The sequence below is a fragment of the Strigops habroptila genome, chromosome 14 (genome assembly GCF_004027225.2).
Source record: "Strigops habroptila isolate Jane chromosome 14, bStrHab1.2.pri, whole genome shotgun sequence".
Taxonomy (NCBI): domain Eukaryota; kingdom Metazoa; phylum Chordata; class Aves; order Psittaciformes; family Psittacidae; genus Strigops; species Strigops habroptila.
Window position 1 is genome coordinate 9,383,005 of NC_044290.2, and position 13,900 is coordinate 9,396,904.

The 13,900-nt window shown below is 36.9% G+C and overlaps 1 protein-coding gene across 8 annotated transcripts in view; it reads left to right on the forward strand.

The window, feature by feature from the left end:
- HELZ (helicase with zinc finger) overlaps nucleotides 1-13,900 on the forward strand; it is an 86,509-nt gene that overhangs the window by 23,026 nt on the left and 49,583 nt on the right. For all 8 annotated transcript variants that reach the window (XM_030506355.1, XM_030506357.1, XM_030506349.1 and 5 more), the window contains 7 exons: nucleotides 1,908-1,964; nucleotides 2,771-2,819; nucleotides 3,240-3,315; nucleotides 6,207-6,405; nucleotides 7,507-7,614; nucleotides 7,933-8,230; nucleotides 11,417-11,684. In XM_030506355.1, coding sequence (XP_030362215.1) covers nucleotides 1,908-1,964; nucleotides 2,771-2,819; nucleotides 3,240-3,315; nucleotides 6,207-6,405; nucleotides 7,507-7,614; nucleotides 7,933-8,230; nucleotides 11,417-11,684 — 1,055 coding nt within the window. The remainder of the gene's footprint in view (nucleotides 1-1,907; nucleotides 1,965-2,770; nucleotides 2,820-3,239; nucleotides 3,316-6,206; nucleotides 6,406-7,506; nucleotides 7,615-7,932; nucleotides 8,231-11,416; nucleotides 11,685-13,900) is intronic.

A 13,900-nucleotide genomic window follows, 5' to 3' on the forward strand; every position in this document is an offset into this window, starting at 1 on the left:
TAAAGATGCTTTTAACCCCATTCATGTGAGTAACTATTGTGACTCGTATGTGAGTACTCATATGGGAAAAATTAGGGGCATATATAAGTCTTCAGAGGATAGTGTCCTTTTTATTTCTGTAATCTAAATTAAATAACTTGTAGTTTGTCACCATGAACTGCTGGTGACGCTAAATCCAGAAATGTGGTCATAACACAGACAAGAGCATTCCTCTGGTCAGACCATGAGGAATGTCTAAGTGACATCAGAAACTGTGGTAGGAGAGCCTGTTACCTTGAAATTGGATCATGTCTCCTATACCTTGGTGCTTAACTTAATCAGGAGGTTGTTTCTGAGAGGCAGTTCTGTTTGTCTGTCTGGTATGTATCCTGAATTCCCTTCCCCCCTGCCATTGGCTATTTTTACATAAAGAAAAAGGCTTTTACTTTGTTTAGCTCATTTTTTCTAGTGAAAAAATGCTTCATTGAAAAATTCCTGGTGAGGTCAAAAGAAACTTGCCTGCAGGAAAAATCAGTAAAATAGCCAGAAGCTGCATATCACAGGAAGCGTATAGTGCCCTTGTTTTGAGGTCTTGTGCAAATAAAGGTAACTTAGTCTCCAATTCCAGAGTGTTGTCCCAAAGCAGAGTTTGAGTGGTTTTTACAAGCTTTAGGTTGTTAAACACAGTTGTTTTCAGTAGGAATATTAAAATCAGCAACTGATTTACTGACTTGTGCCATTGTATGAGAGAAGAAATCAAAGTCGGTTTTGAAATGAATTGAAGAGTTGGAATCCATCCAGTTTCCTCCCCAGTGACTTAAGAGAATGATTCTTGGTAACATTTTTATCCTCTAATATGTTTAAGCTGAATTTTCAGCCTTCTGCTGAAGAAGTGAAAAATCAGGTTGAGAAAAGCCTAAGTGTGAGAATTGTTGAGTGTGTAAGTTCTCAGCAAAGAGTAATTTCTACTGCTCAGTAGCACAATCAAAATGTGGAGAAGTGTAACAAATGTACTAGCATTTAATCAAGTTTCTGTAAGAGATGATTGAAATAAAAACCACAGGTCTGGCTTCTTTAATCAAAGTTTTGGCTTACGTGAGTGTGAAATCATTACACATAGCTACATATTTCAGATAAATTCAATTCTGAAGGATTTTTACTTCAGAGGTACTTGAATATGCAGTTATTTTTAGTTACATGGCTAATCCTTGTTTTTTAGTGAAAACTCTGACAATTAGTCTACATCAGAGCAGAAAGAGTTATGAAACTGTAGAAATTAGTAATTTCTAAAGTAGGTCCTTAAAAAGAAAGGAATCCATCACTGCAACTGCAGTGAAAGTTTATTGTATTACTTCATAGCCGAAGTGTTTCAGTAACCATAGCATGCAGTTCATGTATAGTGCTTTTCAGTAGTAGCTTACAAAGTGCTCTGTGAAGACAGTCAGTATCACAGATTGGAAACTGGGGCATGGAGAGGTGAAGTGACCTGCGTAAGGTCACTCAGCAGGCCAGCAGCCAAGCTGATGACAGATCTCCTGAGACCTTGTCCATGGCTACTCTGCATGTAGAGTACTACTCTACAGGGTAGCAATCAATACATATTGTAGCTATTAATATTTGTCTTGAGCAGCAGCTAAACTTCCTAAGATTTTTTTAGTCTCCTAAGTTGTTCTAAACATATTGCTCTCCTGCATTGTCCTGTATTGATACTTGCTCTAAGTCTAGTGTTGGTTCTGGGCAGTAATTCATTGTAATGTTTGCTCAGTGTTATGTAGTAGGTCATTTAAAATTGTGCTTTCTAAGTCCAACTTGTTTTTCCTTCTTGCCCTTCTCCTTGGTTGTGGTGTGGGGGGAAATGAACTTAGTTGCTGTGGTTTAATGCATGTGAAGGTTTGTGTTTGAGGTATTAATATTCTTTCTCCCCCCAGAACGGGATGGTAACTAAAGATCTGACACGACTGAAAACACTTCTTGCTGAAACAGAGGTAATAATGAGCATATTAGTGGAAAAATAATGAGCAGTACCTGAAAGAGCTGAAAGCCCCAGGAGATCAAGGCTCACTGTGAACATACTGGTTCAAACATCAGTGTTTCCACTGGTCTGTTGGACTTTACCACCTACCTATCCAGGAGCCTTCATCACAATCTTGCATGATATATGAGAAAATAGAGAAAGTTGCTAATAGGTTGTTGACTTTCTTGAAGTAGCAATAGAAAGAATTCAAAGCATTTAGATCTGCATTGTTTACTTATTTATTGTATTTTTCTATGTTGGAAATGATTCTGAAGTAATAACCATGACAAATATCAATGCCTTCTCAGTCACCTTTTTTTGTATTAAAGGTTAATCTGTCATTTCTACTGGTAAAATTGCCACTTTGCTCCCCCCCCAATGCTTTGTCGTTGATATGAGCTTTATTTTTAGTGTAGATTCAAAGCTGAAAGACATCTTAATACAGTTCAGACTTTTGGCCTTTTAAAAGCTTCACTGCAGTCCACATTGAAACGATCACAGGGTGGAATTTGGACTTGTAAAAATCTCTCAGATTTTCATCCAACAATGAGTGGACTTGGTGTTCCTGTCAGAATTCCTTTTATCAGTGGCTGCAATCCAATTAGGTTAATATGAAATTCATGTTTATGACTGAAAGTGATTTCAGACTTCTGATTAATATTTTTGTATTTGTTGGTCTGAAACACATTTTGACAGGAAATAAAGCCAGAGCAGTTCTTGTTGATGAAATTATTGTGTGTTCCTTTATAACTCTGGGGTTTTTTTATATAATTGTAGGCAGCTGGTAAAGTACCATCAGGATATCATGTAGAAGATTTAGAAGAAGGTATGTAAATCAGTTCTAAAGCTACTACATTTTGTAATGAGAAGACTTGGATTCTGCTGAATACTCAGCACTGCATAGTAGTCAAAAAACAATAAGGGGGCTTGACTATCATGATGAGCCCCAGGGATTGAGGTAGAATTACCTCATCGTTGACCGAATTTGGAGGCAAAGTTCCTGTTTATTGGTCGAAGTGCTGTATCACAGCCTGCTCCATTCTGCAAGTTGTTAGAAACTTGCCTTCATGTCCTTTGTCTACATGAATTTGTTAGGATTGAAAATTAATTGTTGGTGGATAATTTTGCTTTGTGTACAAATACACTTTGGGTTGATATTTAGAGAGAGAGTTCTCTGGACAGTTAGTACCTGACTCAGAAATAGCTGGCAAGTAGAGGAGTAACCAAAGTCTTGCCTCCTCTGCAGGGTCCCGGGATGGCTGGCACTTCCGCCCTCCACCCCGGGGAGTCACAAGCAGTGAAGAATATACGCTATGTAAAAGGTAAAGTCGTTGCTTTATATCACCATTCTCCAAGGGACCATAATGTTTTGTCTGTTATTTAGCTGCTGACAGGATGATTAAGAGGTCAGGAAAATGAAGGTACTTGTTAGAACAAGACTTGATGTGTGCACAGATTCTTTTGGAAGGATCAGTTTATCTGGAAGTGCTTCAGTTTATGAAATGGAAGAGAGTGGTTTGAGGGCCATTTTTCTAGTGACGGGGCAGCACGTGTCTTCTTCCTCTACCTTTTCTAGTTTGTGATAAAATAAATAGGCTTTGTTGATAGATATGCTTTGTCTCCAGATGAAAAAAGTGTTTGTGGAATTTTCCTCCAGGTCTCATTATTTCCATTCTGCATAAGCTGAAATACATAGAATTGCCTCGCTCAAGATCCAGTGGCTTGTACTGGAGTTTCTCTTCCTTGCCTTTTTCAGTTGTCTAGTCAATATTGCCTGTAGTTTGTGGTGTTAATCAGCAATATTTGCATAAAACTGTATTAATATATATGGGGAGGAACCATCAGTATGCACTTGATTCTGCAATATATATAACTGATGCAAATAAGTTATTTTAGAAACATCAGCAGGAATCTGACCTGGTTTTTAAATGACACGACTGAATCGCTGAATTTGGGCTATTTTTTGGCATGATTTTCTGGAGATGTTAAATGTTGGCATCTCTTCCTAGCTTTTATCATATCTGATGCATATTCAGCAATTTTCAAAAAGCAGATATTTACAATTTTTAGCTCCTAATGATTGTCTGTTGAGTAACGTCTATACCATGTTTCTGTTGAGTAACATCTATACCATGTTTCCAGCCGTTGCTCTGAAACATTTTTCCACTGAATCTGTAATTAGCTTTATGCACACTGTTAACCCTTACAGTGAGAAGGATGTGCCTTACTCAGCAAATCCATGTGAACAGTATCATTTTGACCATGGACTAAAGACTGTAGTTCCTTATGAGGAGGCAGTTACAGGTACTGAATAGGAATTTTGAAGCCGTGGTTTGTTTTCCCCCTGTGTGCCATAAAGCCGTAGGTGTACAGCATATTTATTCTAGATAATGAAGTGATGGAATTGCAGGAGGTATTAAATAAGAAACTAAAAATGAGGAAAAAATAGTGCCTGTTAAAAATACGAACAATGAGAGTGTGGAAAACTTGCATAATGATGACAAATTTTAAGGTAATATGCTTTCCTATTAAATAATGAAAAGGAAAATGACTTGATTTTCAATCTGCTATATAGCTAGTAAGAACGGGTCAACAATTTTTTTTTTATGCAGTCTATTTACTTTGGGCTATGGAAATCATAATTGTACTTTAACATTCTAATGCAGTGGTGAATTGGAAAATTTACAATAAAAATATTGAAAATGCCAAGAAAAATATTTTAATTCAGAATAAGGAATACAGCTTTACAATGCCTTTAGTAACATCATGATATATATCATGCTTGTTTTATTTACAATTTGGACACACACACCTTTAAATACTTAAACAATTCTTAAAGGAAAAGTGCATGCCAAATTATAACCACTGATACAAGGGTGGCCTAGATATCCAGGTACTTGTGCTGCAAGGTTTTCATGTCATAGTCAGATGTTACTTGTTTTTGTTGCATAGCTCAAAGTTCACATTCTAATTCACGTTACATTACATAAAGCATTTACTACGGAAAAGTTATTCACTCACTGATCCCCTTGTGCTGTCTTCATCAATGATGTGGGGTCCTGACTTGCTGTATGTATCTAGTCTTGGTGCATCCTTTCTTTTTGTATGGTAACTCATCACTGTAAGAAAAGATTCTTAGTGTAATTATATACGTAGATATCCACATGAAATTCAAATACAGCTATGTCTACAAAGTTTCTAAAAACTTAATATCCTGACAGAGACCATCCTGCCTGGCTTTATTTGTAATAAATGTGATGCTTAAATTAACTCTTTATAGTCTCCTTATGCAAAACAAATAACCAGATCCTGGCCTGATATTTATTCTATATATCCAATACTTTCTTAGTACCGTCAGAACTTACTCGTCCCATTTTATTATTCATTTTGTCATCTATATTTTAAGTGCTTCAGTTTTGAAGAATGCTGAAGGTGCAGCTACTGCTGTTTTATAATTTTAATACAAAGTTTAATTACAAAAATAGTTCCCAAGTTATAGAGGCATTTGCCCAGACTTGCAATAAATCCTGAGTACTGGAATGCTTAAATGTGTACAGGTGCTTGGAATGATGCATTAGTACATGCCATTAAATTAAAAATGTAATACTTTAACAAATCCTTAACCTCTGCACAAATAGATCCTTTTGGTCTGATACACCCTTTGCAAAGGAGAGGATTAAACCTTTTCCTTGAGAGGTGATGTCTGTGGTGTAGGTGTATTTAGTAGAAAGGACCATGTGATGTCACTGTTGCTCTAAGAAAAAATGCTGAATGAGTTTTTATCAGCTAATAACGTAACTGTTGGAAGAAATCATGTTGTATCTTCCCTTTGCTGCTGATGAACAGTGGTTTATTCATATTAATACAGGGTCTAGTCATTTCAGGGATAGTCCAGGATCTCATTGTGTTAATTGCTGTACACTTGATTCTTTCCTCTTTGAAACTGGAAATGTCTTAAGAAGACTTCTGTCCCCCTATGGTTAAAAGAAATCTGGTATACTTTTCCAGGCTTCACAGTATGAGGGGCTGCTGCCTCTTTCAGAATGCTGGGTACATGTATGTATTTCCAAATTAGTTCACTTGGACTAAACTGCTTTCAGTTCTGGGAGAGAGACCTAAGGAAGCTTGAGAAGTATAATTTTGATAATTTTCTTTGTTTTTTAATTGGAGACCAAAAAGTTCAAGGCATAATCGTGTTTCCTATTTTATGTAGATTTTTAGAGCAAGGGATCTGCAGGTACGGTGCACAGTGTACTTCAGCACATTCCCAGGAGGAGCTAACAGAATGGCAAAAACGATATGCTTCCCGCTTGATCAGATTAAAACAGCAGAAGGAAAACAAACAATGTTCGGGCAGTTATATGGAAACCTTGATTGAGAAATGGATGAATTCGTTATCTCCTGAGAAAGTGGTAAGGAAAATATACTGCTTCCCTATGTGCTCATATTTAAAACGAACAGATAAGCCTGGTTTTGGCCCTTACTATCAGAGCTGGTTGAATTTCTCCCTACCAAGAAATTGTCCAACCAATTTGCTCCCTTCTCCATCCTGCCCTATGTCTTCTTGCAAAGATACCAGAGACTTAAGCTGATATTTGCAAGTGTACTCATTCTTTTCAGGAATTCAGTAGAGTTTGTGAATTAGAGCTTGTAGGTTAATCGCAGCTCATTCATTTTGCATATTTACTCTTCCCAGTGCAGGGTGGGTCAGCCAAGTCTCATGGTATTGTTCCTGTTCCTTGACTAGATGACAGAACATTAAAATGGGGAACAATAAATGGCGAAGCTTTCATGACTTAGTGGAGAATACTCTTGCTTGTGCATGACTCCTTTTCTTTGCCTGCAGCTGCAGGCACTTGTATGTAGAACAGCCAATCCCCCAAATGTTCAAAACAGTTTGTATACCAGAGTGTGGGGTATGGATATGATCGAACTTAGCAGCTGTTTGGACTACTAAAGAAAGTTTTTATGGCATTTGACCAGCTCTACTTGCCAGTGGCCCTAAGGAGTTTTCGGTCTATCTATTGTTGATTAAAATCTGGGAAGAGTGGACTTTCTGCAAAGTGCATTAATGAGTATAAAGCCTGATCCTAGTTTCCTGGTGTCTCTAGTAGTCTCATTGATGTCTCATTGGTGAGACCTGGGGTCTTCTGGAAATGCAGTCTTTGGGCCTGGTTGTATCAGATCCTTCTTTCCAAACCAAATCATATTTTACTTTAAACATTTATGATTAAGCTGGTTTTTGAAAGTCAAGTCCTGCAGTTAATTGTCCTTAAATGGTTGTGTTTTTTCACTTACACAGTGTGATCTGGCAGTTTTGGCTTGCTTGTCTCTCTGAATTAGCACTTACTTTCATTAATATGAAAGTCACTTCACAGGACTTGCATCAATCCTGCATAATTTAGGAAACCATCTTTTTCACTTCCTGTTAAAAATTACTACCTTTCCCTGAATGTTTTTATTTTGATAATACCTGTAGAAGTTTAACATTATCTTCTTTTGTTTTAATCTAGCTTAGTGAATGTGTAGAAGGAGTGAGAGTAGAACATAATCCTGAGCTATCGGTAACTGTCACAACCAAAAAGTCTCATCAGACGTGGACATTTGCTCTCACTTGCAAGGTAGGACTACTTATCTTTTGAAAGTGAGTCTGTAATAACTGGAATGCAACCCACAAACTTTGTGATGAAGATTCTAATTGCGTAATTCTTCTTAAAATAGAGAAACTTCCTAGCACCATCCCTTCTCTCTGTCTTCCCAGCAACTCTGGTGATCATGTATTGACTGGCCAGATTTCTGGAAAGCAAGCAGGACTTGTATCTGCTCTGAGAATCTGAAGTTCTTATAAGCTCTCATTATCTGATTGCAAGTGAAGATAGTCCTGAAATAATTTGTTTTCCAATGTATTGTCATTTCAACCTCTGCATTTTTTATTATAGCCTGCAAGAATGCTGTATCGAGTGGCATTGCTGTATGATGCCCATCGCCCACATTTTAGTATCGTTGCAATATCTGCTGGAGACAGCACTACCCAGGTATCACAAGAAGTTCCAGAAAACTGTCAGGAATGGATAGGAGGAAAGATGGTCCAGAATGGAATAGATCATTATATATACAAAGTCAGTATAGCATTTAACACAGAAATCTTTGGAACTTTTCGCCAAACTGTTGTGTTTGACTTTGGATTAGAACCAGTCCTCATGCAACGAGTAATGATTGATGCTGCTTCAACTGAAGGTAATGTATTAAAAATTTTATTTGGAATAGTGGAAATATTTCATGCTATCTTCTTTTTCACAGTTCTGGGCAGAACGGCATCTGTATTAACAGCTAATGAATGTCTTTTACTGTATGTTATGTTCATCATGTATATAAATACAAATAGTAGACAAAACCTTCAGAGGGTTTAAGTATGGCAATGGCTGGAGTATGACTGTTATGGCTCCTAAATCTTGACAAAATGCTGGGAATATCTGGTTTGGTGTATGTCTGAAGGCAGCACTGGAAGTTCAAGTATGTTTATGGCTTTATAATCGTTCTTGTACTGATGAAAACACTAAAAATATAGAAGAAGGTCACTAGAGAGTTGAAGTTTTTCTGTATAAGAATACACCTGGTAATTCATTCATTAGTTAAAGCAGACTATTTGAGTTGTGTGTGGGGTTTTTGTTTGGTTATTTTCCTCCCCTTGTGATAGCTGACTAGGGTTGTCAAAAGCAAGAGGCAAAGCACAGACTTGTAACTCAATGAATTGCTGTTGACATGAATGTTGAAAATGTAAAGGAAGTGTAACTATATTTTTGCATGTGCTCCAAGAAGAAAAAATAAATTAACAACTTGTTACTGTAAGGGTTGTATTCTGTTTATGAAGCTGATGAGTGCCTCTCAGTTAAAACCTGAAATAACTCTATTATCAGTAAGATGTCAGTAAATTCAAAGATGTTTGAAGAGGTGCAAAAAAGAAGGAAGCACTTTGATTTATGGTTAAAAGATGAAGAGAGCTAAATATAGGTCACTATGTCACTTGGCAGCAAGCAAGGGGGTGGGATAGTGTGGTAGTTTTTAATGAGATTTTGAGAGAGAAAAACACAAAAGAAACAGAATTGTAGCACTGGGGTCTAAGCAGGAAAAAGAAGGAAAAAAGATGTAACTAAGAAAACAGCGGTTTTCTATTCCTGGTGTTTATTTTCAATAACAGGCTAACATTTGCAACATTAACAAAAAGAAACTATAAATAGCAAATACCAGAGATCATGAACTGATCTTTCAGATGACCCAAGTACTTGTAGCCAAGAGCACGAAGACCGTACAAGCTGTAATGTCTCTTGAAGCAGAGGACATTGCATTGCGAATGAGAAACTGCTTAGAAGGCTGTGGTCTTTTCGGGAGCTATTATATGATCTCCATTTAAAGATGTGGGTAACCACAGCTGACAGGCTTCCAAAGACATTGAGTTTGTGCAGAACACATGTCCTTTTATTGTAAACCTGTTTAAGATCAAGAGAACCAAGCCATAACTTACTTGCAAAGTCAGAGTTACTGTCAAACCAATCTATCGTCCGGGTCCTTGTTAGCTTAAATTACTAACCAAAGCGATACTAGGGATAGTCAAGTCCATGTGAAAGTGGTAGATAAAGTTGAGATAGCACTCTCTAGTATTAGCTACTGATATTTCCTTTTCACATATTGCTTGTCTGTGTGCAGAGGGATACCGAAGTCCTCAAGCAGGTTCTTACGAATACTTATTTCAAATGAAAAGAGTCTTAGGTACTTTACAGATAAATGTAAGGAGAGTATCTTGGGCTTTTTGCTAAGCTAATCTAAGAAGCATGTAAGCAGGCAAGTGAAAGGGGTAATGCTCTGCTGGATGCGTGTCCAATTCCATTGTTTCTTTTAGTGTATATGAATTGGGATCTCATAGAAGGGCTTTTCAAACAGAAAAAGAAGTCTCTATATTTTCATGGAATTCAGGGTCCTGTCTAGTTACCTGAACAGGAAAGAAAGGTCAATGTTAAAATATTTTAATGGAGGAGCTTCCTTTAAGCATTTTGAAATCTTCATTTGCTAGGGCAAAAAAAAAAGAGCTAAGAGAAGCTTTCTGTGCACTGAGAATGTACAAAATGCTCTTTAAGAAAGGGTCACGGTATGCACAATCTGTGCCAGGAACTGTTTGTGTCAGGCTTCCAGTGGAAGCCTCTCAAGTGCTGGGAATTAAATGGCTGTCTTTCCAGCAAACAAGAACCCCATCCCAGCATAATTACTGAGCTTTTTGATCTGAGGTATGGTTAGTATGAGAGAAATCAGTTACGGTGAAATGATTTTAAACACAGAAACCACACAAACATGGACTTTTTCTTGCCATACGACTAATATGGTTCAGGCTCGAGGTAGATATTTAAATGTGGCTTGTTGGTGAACACATGAGATTAGTAAAATAAGCTACATTCCTGTAGTCAAGCTGAACTGAGATTTCTTTGGCTAAAAAGCTGGTTTCCTTCTACTTAGAATAAAGACAGCCAAGATGATGTTAAGTATCTAATTTGAATTTGAAAATGTCTTTTTTGCACATTTTTCAGCGTTGGTGTGATATCCTGGATACCCATCCTAAATCTTATTCAGACATAATACATTAAGATATCATAGCTTCACTATAAATGCCAAATATTTTCAGCTCTGCAATTTAACTGCAATTTTGTTAACTGATGCACTGTTGTCATAGTGTTTTTGTGGTGTTAATGGATATATTTTAGGTGGCTGTAGACAATGCTTGGTTGTCTGCTTCTCATGTAAGCTGTGTGGTCTCTGAAATGAGGGTATACTAAATTATTTTCCCTTTATTTTTCTAACTTTATGTCATGTTAGGTTATGTTTCCAAAGTTTAGCCTAGCAAACTTACTTTAGCTGTATAATGAAGCTGTCTGCAGAATTTTTTAAAGGCTTTCACAGTCTTGCAAATTTAATGATACCTGACCAGCTAGGTTATCAATTGGGTTTTATTACCTTCTAAATTTTATAGTATATATTGCAAGGTTCTTCACTCCTTTATATCTTTGAAGTGAGGTGATGTTGCAGTTAGGCTTTGAAAGCATATTGTGATGCCAAGTCTTTCAAAGTTGCTCGTGATTATTAAAATAAAAGTGCTTTCTGTGTTTGTCAATATTAATTTGATTTCCTATCTACAGAATACTTTATGGTATTGTTTGAGAGCGTGTTTGCTCTCTGTATACACCTGAAAAGTAGGGGTAGTAAGTACTAACAATGAATTTACTAAAGCTGTTGTAGGCAGAGGAGACTCCTACCTCCATTTAGTTCATTATCTCTAATGGGATTATTTTCAGTAGAGCTTACTGGCTTTTTAAATAAAACCCAAACACAAATGGAGTTTGAACTTACTTCCTTTCACTATTATGTGTCTACATTTAGATCTTGAATACCTGATGCATGCACGGCAACAGCTACTAACCACAGCTAAGCGTTGGGATTCTACTTCTAAGACTATTGTAGAATTTGAGCCTAATGAAACTACTGAATTGGAGAAGAGCCTTCTTACCAGATACCAAATCCCTCTGTCTGCTGACCAGCTATTTACACAATCTGTCCTGGACAAATCATTGACCAAGACCAACTATCAGTCACGGCTCCATGACCTCCTTTATATTGAGGAAATAGCACAGTATAAGGAAGTTAGCAAGTAAGTGATACCTTTATAACGTATTTCTTTGATATTTCTTGGTGTCCTATTGAAATGACGATGACAACTTTTTTCATTAAACCTACATGCTTAATTAAGATACTGAGTCTTCCTGTTTCTTTGAAATGAATTTGAGTCCGAGTCTGGAAATAGTAACTGATTTAAAACAAATAGTATGTATCAGCTATTGTACAATGTTTTGTTAGTGTCTGGATAATAATTATTTTTGTTTAGAGTTTTTTTGGCTCTATACAAAAAGATATTAATAATAAGAGCTATATATTTGTTCCTTGGTGAAAGTAGGTTATAGCAAAGAAATATACAAAATGTTTGTATAAAGGATTGAATTGTGAGTGGCTCAAGCTCTGATCTTACAATGATATGGCAGCTGATTTCGTTATATTTATTCTCTAAATAGGCTGAAACTGAGCTTCTGAATAGAAGTTCCTAATAAAAGGCACATAATATACATCATTTGTGTTGTTCTGTCTTTAGGTACATTGTACCCAACTGGATTAGCTGCACGAACAATACAGAGTTAGGAAAAAGATGTGAATTTCCCATGTATAGACTCTTACGAGGCCTTTTTTCTGTAGTTTGATATTTGTGGTTCAAAATTTTGCCTGCACTCACGTGGTACAAAAGAGTTTTAAAGTGTTGCACTACTCAGAATGGACAGTCAAAAGGTATAACTTCCCTTTAACCTAATTCGATAGCACACTTAGTTCTATCCATGACCTGAGTGCCATATCAGAAATGTCTCTAAGACAAACCACTCATGGAGCTAAAAAGGTTCAACTGAATCACTCCTCTAGAATTTAGGAAGAAAATACTATGAGTAGTTGTATTTCTAATGCTTTTAAAGCAGAAAAATGGTTCAGCTTCTTTTTTGTATCTCAGATAAAGGGCAGTATATTTGAACCATTTTTCTTCATATCTTTCATCACTGCTGTGCTCTGCTCTTGAGCTGGAATCTAACATATGGAGGAATCATGCTTGAACACTGTTTTCAGCATACAGAAATGTTCTCCATCATACATATTTATAATCAGGTTGACTTTTCTAAGGCTTTTTAAAACAAAAGTGGGTTTAAAGGAAGCATTATGAAATATGGTGAAAAAGTAAACAATATATTTACTGAGTGAATGTTCACATTGAGAATTACACTCATGCCTCATAGGAAACCAAAAAGTAGTGTGCTTGTAGAAAAGAAAGAAAAACAAATGTATGCTCTATGTGTAATGCTTCCCCTTTGGACAATTTGGTGCAGCGATAAGTTATTGCTCTTCTTTTTCTGCCTGGTAGATTAATAAAAGTAAGTTTGAATAATGTTCTTGTAATCTTCTGTTTTGATGGTGTTGATGACAGAAATACTCTTTTGATCTTGTAGCTGACCCACTTTATTGCAACGAGGCTCAAACTAGCACACTCTTCTGATCCTCTGCGGCTAAGATCACACACTTGGTATTCTCTAGTGAAGTGTCAGGGTTGCAAGCCTAGAAACGGGCCCGGAAATACAAATGCAAGTGGGTTGTGGTACCTCTGAAGTTGTGCCACGAGTGAAAATGTGGATGAGCTGCTGCGCTCTGATGGGTTTGTGTATGTGTATTGTAACAGTAGTAAGTGGGGTTGTCAACGTGGCCTCTTATGATGAGAGTGGAATAATATGAGTGTCTGCGGTTCAGACTGGAGTGCAATATTGGGTTGGAAGAATGTTGATGATCTCTCACTTTCTAGGAAAACGGTGTCTCAGCCTTTATGTGGGATCACCTGAGGGGAACGACTGAAAATCATGGGATGAAGGTTCAGTGGCTTTAAAAGTCTTGAACTCAGTGATAAGGGAGTTCATTCTGCATAGTCTTAGAGAGCTTTACTTTGAAATCATGGTTATTCTAATATTTCAAGAGGTGTTTATAAAAAATGCTGCACGTTAGTACATTACAAAATAGAGTAATAAGCGAGCCACTGCTGTCTTATTTCCAAATGCAAGCATACTCTACGAGGAAAAGCAAAACAATGTTCTGATCTTGATACTGCTTTGGGAAAGTGTTGCCCTACATACATCCAGTGATGGTTTTAAAGCTCTTCCTTTCTCTCTTGCACATTCAAAAGAAGAACAGCATGTGATTGATGAGTGGCTACAACTTCATGTGTATTTTCTTGTATGAACATTAAAGAGTGTGTGAGGTGACACAGAGCTCTTTCCATGCAGAATT